Source organism: Neovison vison, chromosome 9 (assembly GCF_020171115.1).
Source record: "Neovison vison isolate M4711 chromosome 9, ASM_NN_V1, whole genome shotgun sequence".
Classification (NCBI taxonomy): domain Eukaryota; kingdom Metazoa; phylum Chordata; class Mammalia; order Carnivora; family Mustelidae; genus Neogale; species Neogale vison.
Genome location: NC_058099.1, coordinates 80579937 through 80607756, shown reverse-complemented (window position 1 = coordinate 80607756; position 27820 = coordinate 80579937). Strand labels below are relative to the sequence as shown.

General features: G+C 43.7%; 1 protein-coding gene across 4 annotated transcripts in view; it reads right to left on the bottom strand.

Annotated features, from left to right (window-relative positions):
* TLE1 (TLE family member 1, transcriptional corepressor) overlaps positions 1-27820 on the bottom strand; it is an 86278-nt gene that overhangs the window by 15055 nt on the left and 43403 nt on the right. For all 4 annotated transcript variants that reach the window (XM_044265825.1, XM_044265827.1, XM_044265829.1 and 1 more), the window contains exons 8-14: positions 27704-27720; positions 14494-14610; positions 10602-10655; positions 9947-10099; positions 8507-8651; positions 7229-7419; positions 5727-5803 (exon numbers count right to left, since the gene is read on the bottom strand). In XM_044265825.1, the coding sequence (XP_044121760.1) occupies positions 5727-5803; positions 7229-7419; positions 8507-8651; positions 9947-10099; positions 10602-10655; positions 14494-14610; positions 27704-27720 (754 nt within the window). The remainder of the gene's footprint in view (positions 1-5726; positions 5804-7228; positions 7420-8506; positions 8652-9946; positions 10100-10601; positions 10656-14493; positions 14611-27703; positions 27721-27820) is intronic.

Sequence of the window (27820 nt, the reverse complement as noted above, 5' to 3'; positions counted from 1 at the left end):
AGGATGAAGACAGGTAGCCTACACAAGAGAAATCTTCTTGTGCCAATGTCATCAGGGCACTTCATTAGAGAGTCCTGGCCCCAGAGGCTTTGAGGCCTGGGGCATCAGGGCCATCCTAAGGTAGATGAGAAGAATGTAATTTATGATTGTGGAGGATACTCTTTGCTTCAAGGACTAGTATAATGAAGGTGGTGGCGGGGGACTGGGATGTGAGGTCGTAAGGAAATCAGAGTCATATTATTCTAAGATTTCAGTAAAAGAAACTAGGTCCTTGGGAATACAATTCCTCTATTTATGGTAAAATCTCCTTCATTGCCGACATAACTTTACCTTTAACATTTCTTCAGGTCTGCATATCTAACTCATAACATCTATAAAACACGGGATTTTTCCAGTTTGGTATCCCGGCATTTTTCCAAACAGCAAATATACAGATTGGGGCACAATTCTGACCCTATTTGGAAGATAGCATATCTACATGAATGTAGGGTTTTAGTAACAATTAAATTATAAGGCGAGAACTTAAAGCATTAAGACGGGAGACTGTGTTTTTCTTATTCATGACTTTAACGTATACCTGACTATACCCATTATTTGAAAAGGCAAATGCAGAACCTTTTAAAATGGACTTTAAAAGAAAATTACTCCAGAAAATTCTCCAGAGAAAACAGGAGATGGTCTAGTTGATATTCTAGGAGGTTCTCTAGCAAAGTTAGTATTTATGATTCTGAATTCTAGGCCCTACTTCCTCTACCAACTAAATGTCTGAAAACCTGTGGGGCACCTGGGTGACTCAGTTGGTTGTGTCTGCCTCTGGCTCAGGTCATGATCTGGGATCCTAGGATCGAGTCCCATGTCAGGCTCCCTCTGCCCCTACTCGTGTTCTCTCTCTCATAAATAAAATCTTTAAAAAAATAAAGGCTTATGCCGGGCAGCAACAAGGCCCCCACGCAGGACAAAGATTGAAACCGGAGATTCCTGGATAAAAAGTAAAACAAAGGAAAGTTTAAAATACAGCCCTTTTAAAGCTCAATTTGAAAATTCTAGCAAAAGAACCAACAAGTACAGGCAAACAAACATTATGTGAGCAAGAAAGAAGCAAAGCACACTTACATCTGATAAACTAAAAGGGGTTTCTGAGAAGGGGAAGAAGGACAGAGAGATGTACAGGGCGGTCACCTCTCTAGAAGTTAAACATAACTCACATCAAAATAAAGGGCCTTCCATTTCAATATATTCTCAAGAAATCAGCTACACATTCCCAGAAGATCAAAGAGTAGAAAAACAGAAATTAAACCCAAACCCATATGCGATAATGAGACATAAAACAAGCATGTTACTTTTGGCGCTTAATAAACTAAAAACACCCAAATACCAAAACCAGTGAAAAGAGGGCTGAATTAAGTTTCAAATCCACTAAATAAGCCAACTGTGGATTCTAGACATGGTCAACAGAGGAACCAGAAGCAAGATCAGGACTGGAAAATGGGATGGGGAGTGGGGGCAGGGGTTGACCACGGAAATGTCTTCTTGGCTACAAGCAGGAATGGCCGCTCTTCACTGCTGCAAAACATGTTTTCCTAAGAGGCAATCTTACCCCATATGTACTTAAGATTTTCTTTTCTCTTTAGGATCCAACTCCAAAAAGGCACTTTAAAGATTTATTTAAACAGTAAACGAGTGGGTGTAAGATTTCTCAATTACATGTCTAGCATTAAAACACAGGGTGAAGGAACCTGGAACGAAGCTGGATCTTAAGCCAAACTATTATTAGTCTGAGTTATTACTGACCTCTAGGCACTACTACTCGAGGCAGGAAGGGCACAGCCTCCAAGCATGGATGAAAAGGAAAGTGGTACTTCGGGGCCAAAACGCCGTCTTGGGGTGGGGAAGGGCGGAGTGAGGCACAGCAAAGAGATGTTGACCTAACTAAACTTCAGAATTTCTCTTACCAGGATCTCCACAAGGCTCAGGGGAACACATTTCCTAAAACTAAAAGTGAGTTCAAGAGAAGCTGAGCAAACAATACCAATTAAATCTCGCCTCGAGGGTTTGAAAACACAGTTGGGGTGACCTCTTACAAATCAGCAGTGCTGAACTCTAAAATGCAACATGTGAATCTCCTTTGGAAAGGATGAGTCACAGTCTTGCACAATCCTGGACTCATCTCCCACCTCCTCAACGCACCAGGTATTTGTTTACTGGGTATTTGTGCTCAAGGGGACAGAGGGCCTTCACACGCTTCAGTTCCCATAGGGAAGAGGCAGGTAGAAATCGGACATGTGCACATGATAGTAACTCAAGGCCAAGGCGTGCAAAGTGTCACAGGACGTTACAAGGTGTTCAGGCACCAGCAAGGCCCCATCAGCAGACATGCTTGGGCAGAGGCACGCAGCTGCATGGTGAGGTGAGTGTGGGAAACTTGAACCACAGATGAGCACTTACACTAGAGGCCCTCTCCAGATCCTTCCAGCCTCACTGGCACTCTCCTGGCTCTACTGCCCGGAAGGAACTCTTCCATGTGCAGAGGAATCCCTCAAGCTCCCCTGTACTGGGACCATGTGGCAGGCTGTCCCCTCTACCTGCAATGGTCCACCGCTTCTGCCCTCTCTGCTCTTTGGGCTTGTTGCTTCTGCGCATGCTTAGCTTTCAGTGTCTCCTCCTCACCCCAAGGAAGCCCTTCCCATCCTAACCATTGTCACTCCTTACAGATTTGCCTGCCACCTGCTGCTCTGCCTTCACAGCGCCTCAGAAACATACTCCAGCACTTGTAATGTTTCCACATCCGCAGGCCCCCGGAAGGCGGGGAAGATGAACATTCTCTTTCCTGGAGCCTGCTCAGCGTCTAGCACAAAGCCTGACACATAGTTCTTGCTCAAATGTCCATGAGTAACCAGCTGTCGCCCTACCCAAATATTACTTTGATTGGTATTTGTCAGAGGCTGACATTTGCAAACCTTTACCACACCTCACTCACCCTTACCCTGGCCATGTCGGTTTGTCACCATTTCTCTTAAGTGCCTCAGACCAAAGCGATTCAAAGTGTGGTCTGCAAACATTTGCTACCATCCACATGGAGATCAGCTCACTCAGGGACAGACGTGTTGAAAACGGTTATACAGCAACTCGACAGAGCCAACTTACGACAGCTGACTCTTGTAATAAAAAACTGGGACCGGACACCTGGGTGGCTCAGCTGGGTAAGCGGCTGCCTTCGGCTCAGGTCATGATTCCAGGGTCCTGGGATCAGGTCCCACATCGGGCTCCCTGCTCAGTGGGGAGCCTGCTTTCCCTTTGCCCGCCCCTGACCCAGCTCATGTTCTTTCTCCATCTTTCTCTGCATGCGCTCTCACTCTCTCTCGAATAAGTAAAATCTAAAAAACAAAACAACCCCCCAGCAAAATGAACACAAAACAACACACACACACACACCCAAACCTCGGACTTACACTGGTTTATCTTTCTTCTGCTATTCATCTGTATTGTCTGTTATAAGAGTACCGATCTTGGTCGCATTGGAGAAAAACTGGTCATCATAGATGCTTTGAGAAGCAATGCCTCAGGGAGTATTACTTTCCTCCACAATGAGGACAGGAAGCCCTCTCATACTAATCAATGGATTAAAACAAAGGAAGTAAGATGTATAGCCCAGATCCCAGAGATAATGGTGAACTCCCATTTTCTCCTTCTCATATTAACTTGATCTTTCTCACATTACATGGTTCCCCTCAAACTTAAAAGAGAATCCTAAAAAATATATTCACTCTGATCCAGAGACTCACCCTCCTATGTGACTCTCACAACTTTGCTGCCGCGCCCACTGTCATTGTCCCTGAGCACGTCATGTCCTAGCTTAACACAGCTGTGAATACAAAGAAATCCAAGGTGCTCACAAGCCAAGCCCATGAGTATTTTGGCTCTAATAAGCATGACACCAGTCCCATCATTCAGAGAAGACTTCAACTTTGTGTCTAATTGCATTATTCACACACACACACACACACACACACACACAACTATAAGGAGCTAGGTCTGAGTTAATGGTCCTCTGCACCTTCAAGACCATAACAACAGCTCATAGCTCTCCCCACCCCAACCCATCTGCCTCACACCTCACATTCAGGATAGAGTCTTGACAGCCAGACATACCCCTACACCTCCAACTCTTGAAACTAGAATTCCCTAATGGTCAGCTGAACTTGGCATTATTTGCTTATTATATCCCTGAAGATTCATCAGTTACTATTAATTATTGCCTCTTATCACATTACTCATTTGCCCTTTATCCACTCACCAGTCTGTAGGACAACACAACAGCTAGACTGCCAGAGACCACAGATAAGAAATACCCACTAAGTGCCTGGGGGCATCCAAGGCTGGATGCAGAAGGGCAGACCCAGGAAAATATGAGGTTACTCAATCAGAAGAGATCCACCAGGTAAGAAAGCATTTGTAACACTGTCCCACCCCCAAGCCTGCTCTTCCCTGGGCTTAGATGTCACTGTAAATTCTTAATATCTCTACGAGTTCTTAGCACAGAAAAAGTTTCATTTCTTCATGAATCAAATTACCATGAAATAGATATTATCATGCATGTAAAGTGTAGAGCCTACTTCCAAAAAGCAGGTTATGGAGTAAGGAATTCCACTTTTCCTCATGCTGCTGGTCTATTTGAAGAAAGACTCCAATCCAAATTACACAAAGAGGACCAGGTAGTCGAATGGACCACTCAAAATAACGTAACATGCAACACACAGTGGATGCATAAGTACAAGCTGAGAGCAACCACACAAAGGCAGAGAGTATAAGAAAAATAAACTGAAGGCCTATGACATGTACCCTTATTTTGAAAAATCAAAATTATAAAAGGCCCTATAGAAGAGCAGAGTATGAGCTGGGAAGTAAGCCAAACACCCCCCCACACCCCCCGTATTTTACTTTTACTTTGTACGAAAATTAAGGACTTTAGGAATTCTTCAAAATCTCATTTCTAATCCCGAACATATGGAAAGCAAGTGATTTTAAGTGACCCCGGAAGAATAACCAATGGGTTTTTTCAAATTCTGAATGCTCTTTTGCCCCTTTAATCTTTCTTTCATGATTTCCCATAAAGCCACGCTGCGTTTTGTAATCTTGGATCTCTTAGAGTAAAGCACGTACCAAACTTTATTGGGGACGGGGGGAGGGTGTGCAGGGAGGTTCCAACCTCCAATGCTGGCATCCAACAGATGCTACAACTACCTTTCGTACAACTCAAGTTCCCACCTAAATAAGGAAAAGGTAGCACTGAGACAGGTAAGGGGTCGACTGTTTCAAATTTCAGAGATTTCAAGAGTTGATGAGAGCATAACCATTGCCCACAGCACAGTCCTGTTGAAAACCTCTAGCAGCTACCCTCTGACCAAAGGCACAGCAGAGTAGACTTCTGAAGAAGGGTCAAGCGAGGAGGGCCAACTTCCCCCCATTCTTGCCTTCCTCCTGGCCCCCGTCTACAACAGCTTCTCTCCAGAAATAACTAAATGCATGAGATCACCCATAGTGAAAAGACAGAGGCATGACACCTACAAGGTGCCTATTTATAGAAAGTGTTAACACTCCTCAGGAAAAGACACTAGAAATCTCCTTGGAAACATCCAAGCCTGTGCTCCCTTTGGAATTTTAGTCTGCTAATAGCCATGACGAAGTAATTGCCTTTAAAACAAAACCGAGGAGTTAGAGGTACTTACGGTTTCCCCCCAGGGATTCCTGCCAGGTTTGGAGGGATGGTAGGTACTCGCATGTGAGGGGGAGGATCAAACCCAACCTGGAAACAAAAATAAGACATCGAAGACTCAGTTTATGCAGAGTACGCACTTGGTGAACATACATAAAGACTTTTCACTAGAAACTCCCACATCTCCAAAGCAACATAAACAGGAACGGTAACACATGCTAACATTAAAAAAAAAAGAAAAGAAAATTACAACTCAAGGAGTACTATAATCACCTGTAAATACAACAGGCCACGCTCCTTTTTGGGGAGGTCAGTGGGAGTGTGGTCTATTTGTACACTGAGAACCAGCTTCCCATAGTAATTACTTCCCGTGGACTCAGGATGTCCTGCCTTGCCCAAGCAAGTCCAGAGAACAGTGTGCTGTCTGAGTCAGGATTTCTAGACCTTGGCACTATCAATGTTTTGAGCCAGGCAGTTGTTTGTGGCTGTCTTGGGATAGTTAGCAACACCCCTAGCTTCTACACTCTAAGTACCAATAGCATTTCCCACTTCTGATAATCTAAAGTGTCTCCATATATTACCAAACGTCCCTGGGAGGGGGGGGGTGCAAAATCGTCCCCAATTTCATACCACTGGTCTAAGTTACTGCTTAAACATGGATGTATTTATTCCCTATTCTGTGTACCCTAATGAAGGTATCTTGTCCCTTAGCTGCCTACTTTGTTTCAAACTATCTTGCCCCCCAATGCACAGCCTTTCTTACTAGTACAACATAAGGGAAAAAACCCTACAAATTTCACTGTCAGCCCAAACTACTGGAGGTCATGCCATCTGAAGAGAGGAGAGGAGAAAACCAAACATGACCTATTCTAAAGAGCCAGGAGAAATCTATAGGGACTTCTATTTGCTACAGGATATCATCTGTTTCCTTTCCCTGATGCAATCGAGGGTTACAGTCGATTTTGCCCTTTGCATACAGTTTTGTATCTTTCCAGTGAAAAATGAAGCTATTTACAAGGCTGGGCAAGAAGATGGGCAAGCTGCCCCTGGGTTCAGTCATCTCTGTTTCCTCACTGTTGCCCTGAAATCACTGCTTACACCTGAGTCACACTGTTGGTTTGAAGAATAATAGAGGCATGGAAAGAAAACGTTACAGCTTCTCAAATATTTTTTCCTAAGAATTAAAGAGGGGGGATAAAAAAAACCCTCAAGAAAATGAATGAAAAGGCTTCTGTGAGCTACTTGAGTCATTCCATCGCCTTCCAAAAAAAAAAAAAAAAAAAAAAGTCTATTTGGGGGGAGAAAACCAGATGTCCCCTGAACTGCCAAAGTAGCTCCTAAACACTGCCTTGTTTCATACACGAAAATAGTAAACTAAGAAGTGCTGCGCCCTAACTTAATGCAGAAGCATGCTGATGGCAGTGGGTGCAGCACGGGGACACTGGGGCTCTGTTTCGCAGGCGTGGTTGGGGGTCCCGGCCCTGGCCCGCCCGCCAGCCCGCCCATGGCACCTACCATTGGGGAGCGCCCATAGGCCACCACGGCAGCGGCGGCAGCGGCTGCACTCATCTGCGGGGACATGTTGTGCAGGCTGGCGTAGGCGGCCCCAGGGCTGGTCAGCTCGCCGTTCATGCCGGCGTGGGGCACCATCCCGAACGGGGCGGGGTACGGCCCAGGCACCGCCAGCGGCGTCCTCAGGCCGGCCGCTGAAAGTAAGCACAAGCCGTGTGACATGACATGGTCCAACCTGACCATTAGTTCCAGAGTCACTCTAGCTCCATTCAGGAGGGGTGAGGACAAGGAGGGCTTCAGTAAGGCAAAGGGGGTGGGCGGCAGTTGGGGTGTGTAGCTGTGTATGTGTGTACATACGTGTTAGGGCCATTCATGAGGAAGGCTTGCATGAGGGTGTGTGTGGGTGTAGGGGGCAGGCTTGAGTGTGGTTTCATCACCACCAACTCAGCCCGATTCATCTCCAGGGAAGAACAGACCCCAGGGGAAGCACTGCCCACGTGCTTCATCCTTGGCTTGGCAGCACTGGGAAACCAGACAATTAAAATTAGATAGCAGTACTGTACCCAATTCACAGAAGGCAAACAGAGACACAGCGCATTGTTTACCTGACTTCATCTTAAAAGAAGGTTTTGATAAAATCCAGGATTTCTCCTTCAGTCTAAACTTTCCATTCCCTGCTGCCAATTCCAAATGAAAACCTGACTCTGGGTTTACTACCTAAACCAAAGCCTGGGCTTAGGAGGAATATTCTGGGGCCTATTTTCCTCTGGGCCCAAGGTGTTAAGGAAGATAAAGTTAGAAGTTACCAACTAATTCACGGGCTGGAGTCTCAGTGAAACCCTCCCAATTTCTACTGACAGAGAGACCACGGATTCCTGAGGGATGGACCAGGAGAAAACCATCCAACTCAAGTGAGCAAGAAACACACTTGGGCTGGCTGTTTTGGTCAGTATTAGCAAACTCAGACATGCGATGATAGTTTGGTAAGGAGGTTATGTGGGGAATAATTATCGGAAACTTTATTAAGTCCCTAGGATTTGGATTATTTGAGGGGTGGCGGGGGAAAGAAAGCCAAATGTAAACAGTCGGAGACCAAACAGGGTGCAGCTGCCGAACCTAAGGACAAACATCTGTTTCTTATCACGGCTTTTCAGGGATAGGAAGGAGGCAGGCAGTCGAGTGCGTTTCATATTCATGGGGAAATGGCGTCAGGAGTGCACAGACGACGAGTCAAGCCGGGAAAAGGAAAAATAAAACAAAACACAAGAGGCGAGGCTCTACCCGCTTGGTTAACGAGGGGGTCCATGGCTGGAGGCTTGCCGAGGCCTGGACGGAGTCCTGGAGTGGCACTGGTGCCCGGCGTTGGCATGTCGCTCCGAGGCGTCGGTGTGCTGGATTTCAGAACAGGCGTGCTGGCTTTTTCATGCTGGTATCATTAAACAAATTAAATGAGTATTATTTTTAATCCAAGCCATATTACACAATTTATCACAACAGCAGCTGGGACACTGGGCACCTTCTAGCTACTCCCTCAGCCAATTTTCATAAATCCACACAATGTTGACAGCATTAACTTGTGAGCGAGAAATGTTGACCTTTCCTCTTCCTGCCAGAATTAAAACTCTAGCTAGAGACACAGAACATGATCACACTTCGTCCTCCGCAGATTTTATTTTAAAAAGTATTTTTCCATCAGGCGTGTGGACTTTGGATCCAGGCCAAGTTAGAATGATGACCACCCAGTGAAAAATTCCCACTCACTCAGAAACAAATGGCCGGGTCACCAAGAATGTCAGGGGGAGGATCCCTTTTCCACCCTTGCCTTTTAGTAGCAGTGGGATTGCGACTAAGAGTGAGAAGCAGCAGGGCTGTGGATCTGATGAGAAACCAACCAGCATCTCAAAGGCAAATGCCCTAGAAGGATTCCCACCCGTTTGAGAGATGTGTGTGGACTTAAGCACCGCCACCCATTTGCTACATAATGGATGTGGCCCCACTTGCCAGAGTCCTTCAGGAGTGGGACATAACAGGGTCCTGGGGCACCATGCTCTGCACCTCAACGTTTCATCCCTTTAAATTCCAGAATGAGGAGTGCTGTGAGCAGCAAACAGCATGCACGGGGCTAGGGAGAGACCTCAGCTCCCCCTGCCTTGGACCTGACGGGCAGTGTAAACTTGGCAAGCTCCACAGGCTTTCTGCCCCACCGGTGCCTAGGAAGGCCTTATAAGAATCAAATGCAGGACTCTTACGGCTCAGGCTTTTGTGAGTTATGAGATGACATGCTCCCCACTATTTGTTGAATGGCTGCAAGCAGACCAGGAGGCTCCGCCCCCCTGCACCTGTTCCAGGCTTCTCTGGGGGCTCCTTGAGTACATCCCCATTCTGATACCAAACCCAACACGCCCCGACACAGAGGGTCTGCCTAAAGGAAGGTGAACTCAGGACTTCAACTTCCTATGAGGTTGCACATCCCCGAAATAAGAAAGCAATGAACATGGAAGCTTGCTGTCTCTCTCTAAGGACATTACCAAAAGACATTACCGAGAGGAATAAAGGCAACACTGTGTGAGACAAGAAGCAGGAGTCACTGTCTCACTTTTAAACACTTAAAAATAAACCTCTCACTCCATAAAAGCCCACATTTCAAATACTTTAGGGTCCTCTGAACTGCAGAGAGAAACACACTGCTACACAGGCAAAGTGACAGCTCATGAGACCTACCAAGCTCATTTCTTTGGACTTCAAAGAAGTGGAGCTTCCCGAAGAGGCCGTGGACGCTGGGCTGCTAGAAGCATCTTTCTTCAGCAGGCGGTTTTTGTCAATCCCGTTTTCCCTGGGTGAATGGGTGGGGCTTGCTCGCGGAGAAGAAGGGTCCTCGACAAGTATAAGCAAAGCTTGTGTGATTTCATTTATAACGTATGGACCCCGCCCTTTATGGACTCTATTTCCACACTAATTCTCTAAATTAAAGGAGGACACTCTAAGTCCTTCAGATCTGGGGGACTTGGGAGTGTGCCCCCTGACTAGCAATGTTATTATAATTACACAGGATGGTGTTTGCACACACACCTATGAAACTGCACAGAGGAAAAGACATCCAGGAATGATCTGATGCATCCTCATGCTCAAATACTTTGCTCAAAGGGCACAGAAAGGAAAGGAGCACCAGGCACCCAACTTAGGAATCCGAAATGACTGGGAAAACAGATTTCTTTTAAAAAGGAAACAAAAGTTCTTGTCAGACCACTACCGCTCCATCTGTGAACACCACTAAGTTTTTAATGTGCAAAGTTGAGAAAAACCAAAATACCATAACTCCACTTTCTGTTTCTCATAAGTCACTCTGAAAATAAAGTTTGAGAAAATGAGTGGTTACCTCATTAGACACATCCACAACTAAGTTGTCATCGCTTTTGTCACCATCGCTATCCTGGAAAAAGAGATGTTAATGCCGTTTATTAAAGGGTTGGAGCCGCAGTTACATTTCTATAGTTCTTGGTAGCAGACATGCTGAAAAATGGCCCAGGACATGCCTACAGGTTCCCTTCCAGATTCCCAGGCCTACTCATTAATACTGCCTTCCCCTCCTTACCTGACATGGGGGCTACCGAAAGCCACAGGTAGGAACTGTGGCAGTAGCATACCTGCTAAAGATCGTTCGGGTGAGGGCCAGTTGTAAACACCGGGTGCAGAGTAAGAGCTCAATAAATGTTTGCAACAGAGGCATCTCTCCTATAATCTGAAATCCTCCCATGGCCTCCTATCAGGGCTCTTTTCCCACTGGATGTCAAATTAAGAACACGATTTCATGCCATTCCTTTGTGTGTATCATCTTGAAGATAGGTAACAAATCTAGTGTTCACAGACAATTTGTAATTATAAAGACAAACTTCAACCATGTTCCCATGGGGTCATTCATTCTTGAAGGGAAAAAAAAAAAAAAAGGAACACTAAACACCAAAAACAACAAAGCTATCTACTTGGCTGGGATAATGTACCAAGATCTAACCTCATGTTAAGAATAAAAATCTTTTGCAATCAGCATGGAGTATTTTAGGAGAGAGGGAAGAACACAGGATGGCAAAATATGGAAGGCACTAGCATCCTGCAGTAGGGCCTATAGTCCTCTTCATAAAGCTATACCATTTGCTAATCCAGGAAACTGCAAGGTTGTCCTAAGTTTGAAAAAGCTTCAGAAAAGCTATTTAACTGTGTGCTCACTCCTATATCAAGTTTAGAGCAGACTGAAAAAGTCTACTTTCTTAGCCAAAAGGCCTCCTGTCCTTTAGTACAGAGATACAATAAGCCTATGAAAAAAGTAGGCTCTCACCTAATTCTCCAAAAGGACTGGGTCACTAATTTATGACCAATACAATCCTTTTACTGAGTCACTGTCAATTACAAATATACAAATATTAAAAAATTTGTACTAATAAGTAAAAGAGCAAATATTAGCCATGTTGGCTTTCTGGGGGGCCTCCAAGTCCAGCTAGAAAGTTACCCTCAACTTTAAATCTTTATCTTTTACATGTTTTTTTCTAACTGTACCTGGAGTTTTACATGTGGAAGACCCAATTTACTTTCTTCAATAGTATGTTACTAGATTTACTTTAATCACTGTTGTTAAGGCACCATGCAATTCACTATAACAACATAAAATTATAACCAATGAGGAAACCTGGGTAACTCAAAATAACAGCCTGCTGAAAGAAACATTTTCATGTAATAAAAGAAAAAAATAAAACTAAAGAAGATTTTCTTTTTCTGTTAGTAAAGACCACAGAAAAGCACAAATGTTTGTGTTGAAAACACAAAGATGGGGGCACCTGGATGGCTCAATGGGTTAGCATCTGCCTTCGGCTCAGGTCATGATCCCAGGTCCTGGGACTGAACCCTGCATCGGGTTCCCTGCTCAACAGGGAGTCTGCTTCTCCCTCTCCATCTGCTGTCCCCCCTGCTTGTGCACTCTCTCTCTCTCGGACAAATAAATAAATAAAATCTTAAAAAAAAAAAAAAAAAAAAAAAAAGAAAAAAGAACCCAAAGATGGTGGTGGTGAAAAAAATACAAGCCAAAAGGTTTTCTTAGAAAAAAAAAAAAAATTATTAAAAGGTTCACATAGTATACAAACTGACAAAAAGAGGCGAAAAACTCATTTTATTACAATGGGCTATGAAGTGAGTTTTTATGTAGTCTGTAATTTCAATCTTAGCTTTGGACCCTTCTGCAAATGTGAACCTTCACAGTCCAGTGTAGCCTGGTCATCAAGAGCTGAGGTCTGAGGACTTTGCCCCAGATTCTCCAACATCATTTCAGTACATTGCCCTGAACTACCTATACATCTGGGCATACTTCATGTGAGCAGGTTATAAAACAATTAATGCAGAGCTACAGATTCCAGATCACCCACTACTCAAAATCTACACGAGCCTCATGCACAACAACTCAAAAACTGTGTTACCGGCAGTTTCCCAATTTCTGCATGTCATGGACTAGCTTATTAACAATTGATGCCATATATAAAAGTACCTGCAGGGGACACTGGCTATGGGCAACGGCAAGGGGCAAACAGTATGTGCTGCAAAGGCTTGGGCTAGGATGGAGAGAGCCTACAAATCCAAATTCTTAGAATATTATCATAGTACACAGTGTGGAGGAATACAAAGACCTCTGGCAAAATACCCTCTCCAAGGGGCGCCTGGGTGGCTCAGTCTGTTAGGTGTTTGCCTTTGGCTCAGGTCATGATCCCAGGGTTGCAGGATTGAGCCCTGTGAGCAAGAAGCCTGCCTCTCCCTCTCCTCCCTGCCTGTGCTCTCTCTGGCTAACTCTATCCCTCAAATAAATAAATTAATTAAATCGTTTAAAAAAAAAACAACAAACCTCTTCAAGGCCCTCAGTTTGGGGGTCCTGGCATAGTGATATAGAGCATGGATTCTGGAGTCAGACTGCCTCCAGGCTCCACCACTAACCCTGAACTTCGGCAAATCACTTACAAGCCCTGGGCTTCAGTTTCTTTAACTACAGTGGAGGTATGGTACCAAACTGCAGTTTTAAGAGCCAAATGAAACAATTCACGTAAAAGCACAAGGTACGTGGCATGGACAAGCTCTTGCTCAGGAAATACTAGCTATTGTTAGCTACAAGCTAACCAGCCACCAGGAGGCAGAGAGGTCTCGCGTGTTAACCCCCATCTCGTCGACCTGCAGGCGCACCAGAAGTGGACGCTTCTTCCATAAGCAATGGGAAATGGGCTAATCCTGTGTTTTACCCATACTGGTCCTGAAAATGTGTCCATCATGAAATAGACACACCTGGGGATATACGAGAAAACTCCAAGACATCTATCAGCTGCAGTGTTTATGACACTCAGACTAGAGCCGGTTGCCACTTGGCATGGTGTACTCTCCTCGTGAAACAAGGTTCCAGCTCGATGTGAGTCAAGAGCCGTCCCTTCACAGTCACACATTCTCAATTTGCAGGGTCTGATCTGGATGCCTCCAAGGTTTTTTCTGTTTTTACCATGGACTTATGTGACCAAACTGCTTGCAGTTCTAGGGAATGAACTCTGCCTCAAGACCAAATAGGAGCCTGAATAAGTCAACAGAATAGCATCCAAAAAGGTATTTTGTGACAGCAGTGTTTTTACCCTGATTATTTTAGCAGCACAGGCTACCAACTTTGCAGGGCCCAGGACAGATGAAAATGCAGGCCTTGGTTCAAAAACGGAGAATTTGAAGACGGTGAGAACAGAGCATCAAACCAAGGGCAAGGTCCCATGAAGAGCAGGGCCCTGTGCAAATTATAGGCTGCAGGTCTGGCCCCGCATGTTGGTATCCCTTCTCATGAGGAACTTAGGAAGCCTAAAAATATAATCATGTGCCTGGAAGCACAGAGTTTACAGCTCTAGAGGGAAAAACTACCCTTAGAATCTATCCTCTTGATAGTATTATTTATTTATTTTTAAAAGATTTCATTTATTTATTTGACAGACACAGATCACAAGTAGGCAGAGAGGCAGGCAGAGAGAAAGGGGGAGAAGCAGGTTCCTGCTGAGCAGAGAGCCTGATGCGGGGCTTGATCCCAGGACCCTGGGATCATGACCTGAGCCGAAGGCAGAGGCTTTAACCCCCTGAGCCACCCAGGCGCCCCTGCCAGTATTATTTTAAAGGATGTGGAATTATCACTAAGATTTTGGAGCATGCTTGTATGCTCACTTAGAACGTGAGCAACTAAGCAAACAAATACTGTTTCAGGTGATTTATTTACTTACATAGTGGCTGGAGTCCTTATCATCCACCTTTCTTTTTTTGATGTCATTGGAAAATTCAGGCCCGTTTCTGCGTTTATCGGTACCCCTTAGACTGTCTGGGACCAAGAGGGAATTACTCTGCAAGACAAAAAAAAAAAAAAAAAAATCAAAGATTCCTTCCCAGATCTCTTTGTACACATGAAAACCCAAACCAGGATGTGACAGCTGTTTCAGAAAGGTGATACCTACACTGCCTTTCATTCCATGTAATTCATCTCATCTGAAGACTTTGATGGCAAACATTTATAGAGGTTTAAGCACTTGGAAGGACTGACTATGCAACGAAACCTTCCAGAGCCTGGTGGATCCTTCGGGCTCGACTCACTTGAAATGCTCCTCCATTCTTTTTACTATTAGAGAGATGGGAGCTTGCTGTTTACCTGTGGATATGTTTTTATTCTTTCCCACTGCAGTTTCCTGGTCGGGAATACAAATGGCCTAGGAGCGGAACCTGAGATTATTCTACCGGGTGTATTTTGAGACTGTAACTGTCAGTGTGTGCCCCTCGAAAAAGACACACAGAGAGCAGGTGGGATTAACAGCATGGCTCCCTAAAAGGCAAATCACATTTTCCACAGCAACAATGACGGAACTCTTCTGAATTCTTTTAATTTACTGTTGAAAATAAGATTTAGTGTTCCTCGCCAATAGCACTGAAATTCAAGACCCAAAGTGAGTAGTTCAGCCAGTGAATCTTCAACAGCGGGGCCAGCTCCTGCACACAAAAGCAGGAACAAGGACTAATCTTTTCTACCAACCACACAGGATACTTTCATTCCCATGTGCTGAGTACGAACTGTTGACCCAAAGAAAACAGGCATTTTGGGTCTTTGGGGGTCACATGACATGTTCTGACATCCCTTCAATTCCCATCTCCCCTCAGGCTAAAGCATCAGAACATGATACAATGAGTCCTTTTAAGTACAGGATTAGCATATGCAAGGGGGCAATTTGTTCAGTGATGTGTTACTGCCTCGAACAATACTGAAGGCGCTGTGCAGAAATCTCCTGCACAAAGCCCAGATAACCCCAATTTCTGCAAGATGCTGGAGAACTACCAGGGGGATGTCCGGGGCCAACAGACAATTATGTTCCCTTTCTCTGCCACAGTTTAAAATAGAAGGGGCTGGCGGAAACCTTTAAGTCAGACCATCTCTAGTGCAATGGCATCTACCAGAAGCAAACTTTTAAAAGCCGGGATGGGGGAGGTGTCTTCACTCCTAACCAGCCCAAAGTAATCAGGCAGGTAGCTGGGTCTCTAAGCTCCCTCCTGAAAACCGTGGACCCCACCATGGGAACATTCCCAGCTCCGCTCAACCACACATAGGAGGAAATCAAAACGGGACCAAGGAGGCCATCTGAAGCCTCTTTGCCCACTGCAGGGGCCGACACTGCAGTGAGCTGAGCTTTGATTCATGACAGGTCAAGCTCCACAAATGCAGGAGGCTTACATAAAAGCAAAGGGAGGGACTCATGCAATTCAATACAGAGCGGCTCAGAGTAATGTCTTTAGCACAGCGTGTGGGGCAGAAAGGTGAACTGGCTGGATCCCTCCACTAATGACCGTGGTAAATGTCTGCTAAAAACGAACCTCTCCGACCCAGGCCCCTTCGTTGATAGGATACAGGAGACTTAACCAAACTCCTGAAAGTGCTAACATGCACTCCCAAGAGCCAAGGGAGGGGAGTAGCAGCATGCACTCAGGTATAAACAACGTTCCAATCCACCTGCCTGGGTTCTAGATTTTACCTGGACTCCAAAGTCTCCTCGTCCAGACCCTGACTGGAGGCACTGAGGGCAACACCACAGAGCACTGAAGCTTTACATCTGCCCCAGTGCCCAGAAGAATATGACACAGACTCGGCATCCACTGGCAATTTTAAAGTTCAGTCTCTGTCCACAGGGTCGCTGTCAAGGCCTTCCTGCTATAACCAGCACGGGGCATCCAAACTGCTCAGCCATTCAGAGCCATTCAGAGATAGCATTTTAATGATCTTATTTTTTTTTTTTTAATGAAGTCAAGCGGTACTGTAAACTTAAAAGTAAACTACACTTCTGTTAGCAACAATGCAATTTCTGTTAGAAACAGTAACATTTCTATAGTTGGACCCAAAAGCCTGTCAAGCTTTGAGGCCTCTGCTTCTACATGTTAGAAGTTACTACTGTAATTCTTGCTTGCACGGCTTAAATGAGGCCTATAATCTGAATAGGTTTTGAAAAGCTCTGGAAGTTCCTCTAAATTTGGACAGGTCTAGTAATTAGCACCGCTACTTATGTGAAAATTGGCTCCATTCAAAATGGCAGACTCCAGACAAGTTGCAAAACAGTGTCTCATCATACATTTGATGCCGTAAAATGGATTCAAAACAAGGCAGCAAGGACTGTGGGCTGGAAGGCCTGGGGGAGCCACAGTCAGGAGCCAGGGGGGATCGGGTTCACGAGGCAGCCCTGCCCCAAATGGACCACTTCCTTTTACCCCTGTTCCCATGAACCCAGTCTTCTTTGTGTAATTGTCCCCGACATCTTTCAGCCCTGACACTGCTTTCATTGTCGTTCCTGACTTAAGCAAATGGTTCCAGCCTAATGAACTTCACCATCAGCAACAACAGCTGTTTTGGTTAACGACTGCCTAGGTGACCCTAATCTTCGTGACTCCCTCGTGTGCTCCCCAGAAACTCAAGTGACTTCACAGTTATTACTGGAACGTCTCATGACACCAGAAGTGTTTCTGGTTGTTTTTTCTTTCACCCTCATGATCTGTTTTTTCCTCACACACCAGCTTATGTTCATCATGACCCAGGGGTGGAATAACCATCATACTGATGGTCATTATGAGCCACTTTATACACATTTTAACAATAAAGAGATTATACCTGGGTATTGAATGAATATCATTTGGATCTTCAAAATTTATCTTGACTCTATCTTGATTTGTTAGACCTGGACTAGAATAACATAGTATCACATTTAACATTAATGTTTAGCATTCAATCAATATTTAAGAAGAAGCCATTTGCAAAATAATGAAATTAAGGTTACTTGACTTCGTTTTGTTTTTTTTTTTTCAAAACCTGTGCACTGGAAACACAGAAGTGAATTAGAATCACACCTTTGAAGAGGCCAAAGCAACCGTAAAAGACTTATTGTTCATCATCTTCTTCATTCCCCCCACCCCTTTTATCTGGAGGCTTGACCAGAGAAAGGCGGCCATTTACTTAAAGTCACAAAGCTCTTTCCATTACGTCAAGGCATCTCCCCTCCCAGAGGAGTGATTCTTATACTCAGTTTATGTATGTAAAATACTTGTCCCCACACACTTATCACTTAAGAGTCACAATGGCTCTTTAACCATTAACGTTTAACCATTTAACATTCTAATGTTACATAATAATGCCTAATGCACACTGCATGCTTTCTCTCACTGCCCCCCTCCCAGCAAACCAGTCTCTGTCTCCCTTTCTCTCTCTCTCACACACACATAGTTTTATGCCACGATAAGAAAGCCATAAACATATTTTAAAAATTACATCCGACATTAAAACGACCTGAAAACAGTCCCAAATGCCTGCCTTTCCACTCACAAATCCTGCCATTTATGACCCAAGATGTGCACTAAAACAGGCCTCAGCACAGAGCAACAGAGTGGCCCAGAGCCCCACAGCACCCTTTCACGTGACGTCTATCATTGGCTGCTGGGAGCTCTGAAGACTTAGCTGCTACCAGACGTCTCCTCCCAGAGTCCATATTTTGAAAGCCTTTAATCTACCAAACAGCATTCATCAAGTGAAGTTCATTTTCAAACATTTAATCTGCCAAATAAATATTTAATTGTGAATCAGGTTTTTTCTTTTCTTTCTTTCTTTTTTTTTTTTTTTCGATGAGCATGAGAACTAGTATTACCACACTGACTGATATACTGTAACGCTAGCCAAGAAACTCAATGTTTTATTCACCTTGCAGCTGGTAAAATTTAAGTGTCTGCCAGAATTCTTAAAAAATGATAATTACTGGGCAGATTTCTATTACAAATGTCCCGAGGCCTGGGATTTTTGAGACTGTATATATAAAGTTTCCCTTTGTTTTAAAATTGTTTTAACTAAACAAAATCATCTTATTTACTTTGTGTCTTCCACGAGAACTCAAAATTGGACATTTATATAGCCCAGAGGGGAGATTACGAATCTGAGCAAATCAAGGTCGGAAAACACACTAGGACTTCAAAACAAACTAAAATTCTAGAACCATGATGAGTTTCTGTACCTTACATCTTGTACACACTTACGGGAATGCAGCCAAGTAAAACCATAAAGGGAGAGATCTATCTGACAAGTCTCTAGAGAAAAAAGATCCTCATTGAGCATTAAGTACCAGAGTCAGAAAGAGGGTCCACAAGACCAATTAGCCCCATTGGTGTGTCTTTCTCTCCATTTGTAGGTGGAAACTACACATGAAACAAAGAGATAAGGACAAGGACCGAGAAAACGTGCACCTCCAGGGAACTCTCTCTCTTAAAAAATCTAGGGAACGTAAAAATCTCAGGGTGCACCTTCACTGACCATAGGCCAACTTTGCCTACCATTACCGCATGCCTCCTGCGGGTCATTTCTCCCACTCACAGGAGCGTGATGCTTAAGAACAGTTACAAGACTAAAAGAGCCACTCAGAGGAGAAAAGGAAAAGTAGCAGATCTTCTTATGTTACAACTGGTGTTGACTAGTTCTAGTCCCTAAATCCAGATCAAATCATTCTAACTGGGTAAACCATGTTTCATAAACACACATACCAGGACTAGCCGCTGCTGTCGTTCTCTGGGTGCAAGTTAACTACAGCGCTGGCAGCGTGTTTGAACCGAGTGGGCAGAAGTGCACGATCATTCTCTTAAAACAAAAACAAACATCCAAGTGCAAACATTACACCACATCTTCATGTAAAAACTTCCAACGGTAAAGCATCAAAGCCTGCTGCACTGGAGAGAAGATTCAGCTGAATCAGAAGAAAACCTCACGATTTGGACTCTGTGTTACCTTTATATTCACCGTTCTGGACAATGATGTTTCCATTTCATGCTCTGAATACCCATTCAAGATTGAGGCAGAGAGACCCAGATGCTTCCGTATGGACAAAAACCCGTCCTTATTCCCTGGTTCCAAGACTTTCACTTTTCCTTAGCAATTTAACAGTAATGGCTGTTCATGTAAATGGAGATACTCTGGAAGGTAAACTCCAGAAAATATGAAAGAAAGCAGGTTTAATGGAATGTTTCCCTGTCAGTGTTACCAGAACACTCGTGACAGAACCCTCATGTTTCCTTCAGCGATTCTGAGACCTCAAAGCAAGTCTTCTGCCAACCATGTCTAAACCCTGAAGCCACCAGCAGCAAATCTGAAAGGAAAACCTGCTCATGGAGACAGCAGAAGCTAGACAGGTTTCCCTAATGTGAAAATAATGCACATTATTCAAATGGATTTCTTTAGCTGCCATGCTGATTCCCCTTGGGAAGTTTCTCCTCCCTGCAGGAAAAGTGTTTGTGTCAGAGGTACAGACTGGAAACTCATGACACCTCATTTATCCTCAGTTACACTAAGGCAGTGGGAACCTAATTTGCTAGCACACTCTACACTAACAATTAACTTCTCGGTGAACATTAAAACAATTAGGTAGTGACGCACCCCGTCACATCTGTGCGCCTTCCCGATCTACACCTGGTACCAATTAAGCCATCACCCTGCGCTGTACTTTTTGCTTCAGTCCAACGGGTCATTCGGATTCTGTCTGACATTTCAACAAATGTGTTTTTAACCCCTAAAACTAACGGGATCCCCACTTGTCAATGGGGAAGAGGGTAAGAAGGTGAAGGTGTGGAAATGTGTCTACTTGGCAACTGCATCGCATGGGATCTCAGGAGCCCTGGCTGTGCGGCGGGTCTGAAAGGCACACGTCGGTTTTTCGTACAGTTTGAATGCAAAATATGAGAAAGAACCCACGTGTTCTCGCACCTCGATCTGGGAACGCTGAGACACTCTCAGATGCAGATTGAGCGGTTCACTCAGAACTCCCAGGAAGGAAAGTAGCCACGTAGAAGGCACACAGACCCAGTAAACAGGTGAGCTGGGGGACCCACTAGAGAAGGAGATAGATAACCCCAGCATCACACACAAAGCCCCCAGTTAGCCCTTGCATCATATCAGATAAAGAAAAATACCCCCCACACACACATTGAGAGCCGATGATAAATATAATTATTTCCAAAGAACTTTTAAATGCCCTCATGACAACTGATTTCCCCCACTAAGACTATGGTGACAGCAAAAATCAAATCTATATTTCAAACTGTTTTAAAAGCAGTTTTCGTAGAGCAGCTTAGCTAGCTGTCACTGTCCCTCTTTATTCTCTAGTCCCTGAGGACAAACTTTCTAGTACAAGAAACCAGAAAGCCCTGGGTCAGGACTTGCCTGTGAGATAACCTGGATATCTGATGGCACTCACCTCTGCCTCTCCTCACCTAAAAGATAGAGACCCAGAGTTTCTTGCTTACTATGTTTCAGAGGGAATGAAAAAAATGATCATGGGGCTAAAAGGAAAAGAACATTTTAAAAAACCTGCTCTAAATGGTGGGTGTTATGTTTTCTAATCACAGAGCATGAACTGAAATCTGAAAAGAGTTTCGGAGGGAGGTAATATATACTTGTATCTGCTTTAGGGTTTTTCAGTTAAGATGCCTGATGCCCCATCTTCATTGAAAGCACAGTGAGATAAAACCTGAACATTTCTCCAGTTACACACAGGCCCCGATACCCTCCCGGTGAGTTATGGTGTCCACAATAAACACACGCCTTCACCTGGTATAGGACAGACCACTCCCTACCATCTAGAAATCACTGTCCCTTTCCTTTTTTCCAGGTTTCACCCTTCTCACGGCAATGATGCAGTGAGCAGTTTTCCCAGAGGATCTATTTTTTAAGCACATAGTTTTCAATTTTGCCAAAAAGGAAATCTGCTGAGACAACTGCTGAAAAAAACTTAAGTGTTTTCCACTGTGCCTAAATGTTGAAATTTTAGGTGACTCATCTCAGTTTCATCCTTCACTTTCAGGCAATCCCTTGAAATAAGTCAGGAGATAAATTCATAAACCATTAGGCAGAAACATTTCCTCCTTTGATGAACTTGAGTATCATGAGCCCAACCAAGTTCAAGAGGGGCTGTGGACAGTCCCCTGCTCTCCATACTGAGAAACACTGCCCACATCTAAACAACTTCCTCACACGCTTGAAAACAGGAGAAGAAACCACCAATAACTACACGGAATGTGACCAGTAATGCATGTATGGCTGTCTTGCTACTCTGCAGGTAGAAACAATGAGGAGCCATTCCTAAAGGCTTGCTATTCATGGTCCCTGTTCATGGTCCCTAATACCCCTCACCCCAGGAGGCAGCCTCCATCACCAATTTATAGATGAGAGGGGGAAGTTCAAAAGGATGAAACACCTGGCCCATACGAGAAGACCGCTGAGATCTGTCTCTGTTCAAAACCCATATTCTCCTTATCACCCCATGCCCAAGGGTTACTGGGAGCTAATGTGATATTCAAAAAAGTACAATTTCATTAAAAGGCCAATAGTAAGGTATTTCCCAAAGGAATTCACATCTTACGTTCTCCTTGCACTCTAAAGTGCTGAGTGTGATTTGAGAAAAAAATCATGGGTGGTCCTCAGTAGGATCTAGTAGGATCTGGTCCTACCAATTAACTAGTTAAGGAAAACAGCTGCAGAAGAAACACCAAATAAAGACACCACATTATATTAAATAAAGTGATGGCTGTCATCACTATTTTAAAATACGTTCTATTCTACTAAGTCAATTATGGGAGTGATAACCAAGTCCCTCAGAAAGACATAATCTAAGTCTCTACCTCCTTTAATTAGCTGTATGATTAGAAGTACCTAGCCACCTTGAGCTTGGTATCTTATTGGTAAGATGATGGTGTTGCACCATTATGACCTCTAAATACATTAACAGTGCTTATACTTTTCAGGGCCAGGGACCCCTTTTAAGAATTTGATAAAGGTTATCATCTCTCTCCACAATTAGGGTAAAGAGTTCCAACTCAGAACACTCTGTAGACAGTATTAGAGGGGCTCAAGGACCTCCTGAAACCCACCCGTGTACCCCCCCAAGTCCACATACCCTATGCTCTGGAGTCTCTCCCAGACATATATCCCCATCATCTCCTCCCTCTTCCAAACAGTCCAAATAGTGGTCACCAGTGTTAGGCATTCCAGTGTTTTTCATTTAGCAAGTATGTGGCTATGACATTAAAAGATATCACTGCACAATGGTAGCACATACAACTGACCTTTGAACAAATGGGTGCACCCCCACCCCGACTCAGTCAAAAATCTATGCCTGGCTTTGGACTCCCCCAAAACTTAAGTACTAATAGCCTGCTGTTGACTGGGAAGCCCTACTGATAACACGGTTGATTAATACGTATTTTGTATACGCATTCTACACTATGTTCTTAAAGGTAAGCTAGAGAAGACAACCTTAAATAAAAATTGTAAGGAAGAGAAAACACACTTATGGTGCCATCCTGGGTTTGTCAACAAAAATCCACATAAATGGACCCGCTCAGTTCAAACCCATGTGGTGCAAGGGTCCGCTCTACGTGCAGTGCCTTACACAGTGCTTGGCACATAGTATGTGCTCATTAAATAATTTCTTAAACGAATGAGTAGCAAAACACAAATTCTGTCATGTTTTTCATTGTATGGCTATACAATGCTTTGACAATTCTCGGATTCCAGGTCTTTCAAGCAGACTTACTGGAAGATTTCCTTCAGCCAAAACTGAACACAACTCATCTTCACATTAATCGAAATATTCGAAGTTTTTATTACTACATAAGAAATAAAGTCACTTTTGTTACGTCATGTCATGTTTCTTTGCTCAACTATAGCACTCTGACAGGCAGCCTTATGTTAAAAAAAAAAAGAAAGAAAGAAACAAGTTTTGCAAGTAAATAAAAACCATAGTCAGATCTTAATTTAAAATCAACAGCCAAAGAGCAAAATAAAACCTCTTAAAAGTTTTTCCCTTTATCATTCATCCCTTTCAAAAAAAAGAAAGTTGGATGCCTGGGTGGCTCAGTTGGTTGAGTGGCTGCCTTTGGCTCAGGTCATGATCCCAGGGTCCTGGGATCCAGTCCCACATCGGGCTCCTTGCTTGGCAAAGAGCCTGCTTCTCTCTCTCTCTCTGCCTGCCTCTCTGCCTACTTGTGCTCTCTTTCTCTCTCTCAAATAAATAAATAAAGAAAAAAAGAAGAAAGTTAAAAAACAGTGTCCATATTTTCACTGTTCTTAGTGAAACTTCATTTTTTTCTTGGGTTTTACATTAAAACAGACTACAGTAAGGCACGTTGGTTTTCCTAACAAATAACCTTAAACTAGCAATCGTAACAATTCTGTCACTAAAAATAAACACCAACTACCTACAAATCTGGTTTAGACTAGCAGATGAAAATCCATACATACTCACGTTCCCTCTAGAGAAGTCCCTGACTGCTGTACTGGATACATGTAATTATCATATTTGTTCAACACAGAAAGAACAGCAGGAAAAAATCAGACCATATACTAGCGTGGAATGTTTCAGAACTTCTTGGGCTTACATATGACAGAGGTTCTCCATTCGGTCCAAGGATGCTTGAGGTTCCCAGAAACAGTTACAAATCTCCCTGGGGCCAGATCTTCTTTCTATATCTCAACCAAAACCATGTATTTCAACAGAGAGGGCACAAAAGCTAATGAGAATATATCTATCCTCTCTTCAGTCACGCACCAAAGATACCTGCAAACGAGCAGAACAAAGCCACTCCTCTCACTCTAAATTTTTGTTTTGGAAAATTGTTGATTTTTTTAAAAAAAAATTCTTAGGGACGCCTGGGTGGCTCAGTTGGTTGGACGACTGCCTTCGGCTCAGGGCGTGATCCTGGAGTCCCGGGATCGAGTCCCACATCAGGCTCCCAGCTCCATGGGGAGTCTGCTTCGCTCTCTGACCTTCTCCTCGCTCATGCTCTCTCTCACTGTCTCTCTCTCTCAAATAAATAAATAAAATCTTTAAAAAAAAAAAATTCTTAATCCAAAAAAATTTCCAGGCATATAATCCACACAGAGAAAAATTCTCTAGTGTCATCAATAATTTTAAGAGGTAAAGATCCTGAGACCTTAAGGTTTGAAAACCACTGTCCTGTAGCAAACTGGACTTAACCCCTCACTGGTTTAAAAAGAAAAAAGCAAAAACAAAAATGAAGCTACCCCAAACCAGCAGCAATACAGAGTCATCAACTGACTTTTTCTGCCCCGTAAAATCTGACTTTATAATTCGAACCATTTTATTAAAAAGAGAAGTACCACAATATTTTAGTCCCTAGCAGTACACATCATCTCATTACCCACTGCTTCTCATATTCAATTTTACACAAGTTTAAAGAGCTACTTCATTTTATGTAACCACAGCAAAACCCCACTTATGTGGACAGTGAATAGTTTCATTCCCCTCTACAGACTGAATTAAATGCTTAGGTTATCAATTAGTGCAGCTTTCCCATTTTATATCATCATCACCTGGAGAGGTCTCTAATAATTAGGCAAAAACACAGTATATATACTTATTCCAAAAATACCCATTCAAATTATCATTAAGACGTGTGAAAAATTTGATGTAAAAGAGACATGCAAATAGCACCTTAAGTAACCATTTGTGTTATGGTATTGTACGGACTGGCTTATGCCACATTTCTGCCATATTTTGACTTGAAAGTTCACTGGCCGTGAACTCAACTCGAGGACCTAAAAGAACAATCGAAATCCAAGGATTGTTTTGCACTTGGGAGTGTACAAGTCCTCACCCTGTCTCCACCCCACCCCCACTTCCCCAAGTGAATTAAGTTCTCGCTTACATCTGTGAGCCAAAAATACAAACAGGTTATTTAATACACGCAGAAGCACATGGAACTCTGGAACACGGCCCTTCTGGGTTCAGCAGGCACACCTCAACTCACGGCTCTGGCCACCGCATCTCGGAGAAATACATACTACAGTCCCCCTTCCAACACCATCTAAAACTCCTGCTGAAACTTCCTACGATCTGAAATCTACATGTCACCTCTCCTCAGTGCTTCGAGAAAGGGCTTGTAATATGTGGGGCCTACGTAGCCCTAGCAACCGCTACACTTCCTGTGTTGTTGTACGTCTCGCAAACACTCGACAAACACACAGGGATTTAAGGTGAAACCGTACCGGGAACAGAGAGTTAACTGAGAAATACAGTTTCAAACTTAGAATTGGGTCAATAAATTAAAACCTGCAGCAGACTACGGGACGGGAGCTTTCTCAACATCTTCTGCCGTCTCTGTTCTTCGGTCCAGGGTTAGGGTTCTTAATCTGACACTCCACGGAGTGAACGTGGCACAAAAGAGGACAATCTTCAGTGCCAGAGACAGCAACAAACGTAAAGGTCAGCTCCATCAAAGTCCGTTTACTTACGTTTGTACTTTGGGAGTAGGGTATTTTATTCCCTAGCTGGAGTTTTTCTCCCCTTTCCCTCCCAAACATCTTCCAGAGAAAACTTTATGAGAATTTTAAAACTAGCGGGGTGCCTGGGTGGCTCAGTTGGTTAAGCAACTGCTTTCGGCCCAGGTCACGATCCTGGAGTCCCAGGATCAAGTCCCACATTAAGCTCCCTGCTTGGCAGGGAGTCTGCTTCTCCCTCTGACCTCTCCCCTCTCATGATCTCTCTCTCTCAAATAAATAAATAAAATCTTTAAAAAAAATTTTTTTTAAAAGAATTTTAAAACTAGCTACCACCCCAACTTTTCCACCCTTATCCATTGCCCCCAGTGTAACCTTATAAATGAAGTATACAACCAACTCTTCATTTGGGCTCAGGTCATGATCTCAGGGTCATGAGATGGAGCCCAGCTGGGCATGGAACCTGCTCTCCCTCTGCCCCTCTGGCCCCACCCCCCATCTCTCTCCCTCCCAAAAAAACACAAAACAAAACCAAAAACCCCACAAAACAAAAATAAAAGCACCAAGATCAGTCTCAAAGAGAATGTTTAAAGTAGCCACTATTCCACACAGAAGAGGGAGAAAGAACTCTTTGCACACTAAAGAATTACCTATCTCCCCCACAACCCATCACCAAAGCTCCTGGAAAAAGGATCAGAATGATTTAAAAGTTCAGCATCCCAATTCTGCTACTATATTTAGATTTAACCTGGCAAAAAAAATACTGCCAGGTTCAGAAGGAAAAGGAAGAGGAGGAAAGGAGGCAGAAACTGTAGGTTATCCTCGCTGAAAAGGGGCCAATTTCTCACTCCATTTACTCCACAACATTTGAGAGATGCATTTTAGATTCGATCTCCCCACAGCTTACTGGCAGATACACGTACAGATTAAACGTGCAGTATGTAAAATGGGTAAGATTTAGGCCGGTAAAAAAAAATGAACCTTTATAAGCCCAGAGCCTCCATCCACTGAGTTTCCTCGTTTCAAGAGCTCACTCAGACGCTCAGTTCTTTGGTCAAAAATAAATTTGAGTTCAAGTTCACCCTCCAAGGACAATTACGAAAGAAAACCTAGATATGGAAACCTAGCAACTAAGATGCATTTGCAGAGGATAATGAATGGTTTAGGTAGAAATAACACATTACTAACCAATTTCACATATGGATTGTGACCTCTTGCCTCTAAGACTGATTTAAGACAAACACGAATACTCTTAAAATTACAGGCAAGATGGGAGTCGGAATGCAATGATAAACATGTTTTTAAAGTGGGTATGGGGCACATACAGATCAAAGTGTATTTCCAAGTGAGTAATCCTAGCAGACAGCTTTGCCTCCAAATCATGTCCCTCTCATCTCAGTAAAGTTTTATTTAAAAAAAAAAAAGAAAAGAAAAGAAAGAAAGAAGAAAAAAGAAAAGACAAAGGTCAGGGGAGGAGGGGTGGAAAGTCGTATTTTAAAAAAAGGAAGAAAAGAAAAGAAAGAAACCAGGTCACTGTGAAAGGGAGCATATGCGTGTCTGTGGCCGTGTTTAAAGAAAGGCTGTTTGGGATGCGTTGCTGGAAGGGCAACGTGTTTATGGACAGCAGGCGTTCGAGTACTTACTGTGCCCGGTTCTCTGTCTGCTCCCGAGGTTACCAAGAAACGCACAGACATGCCCGTTCAGACACAGAGGCAAGAACAGAAATAAAAAAAAGGGGGGAATAATTAGAACACAAGCCC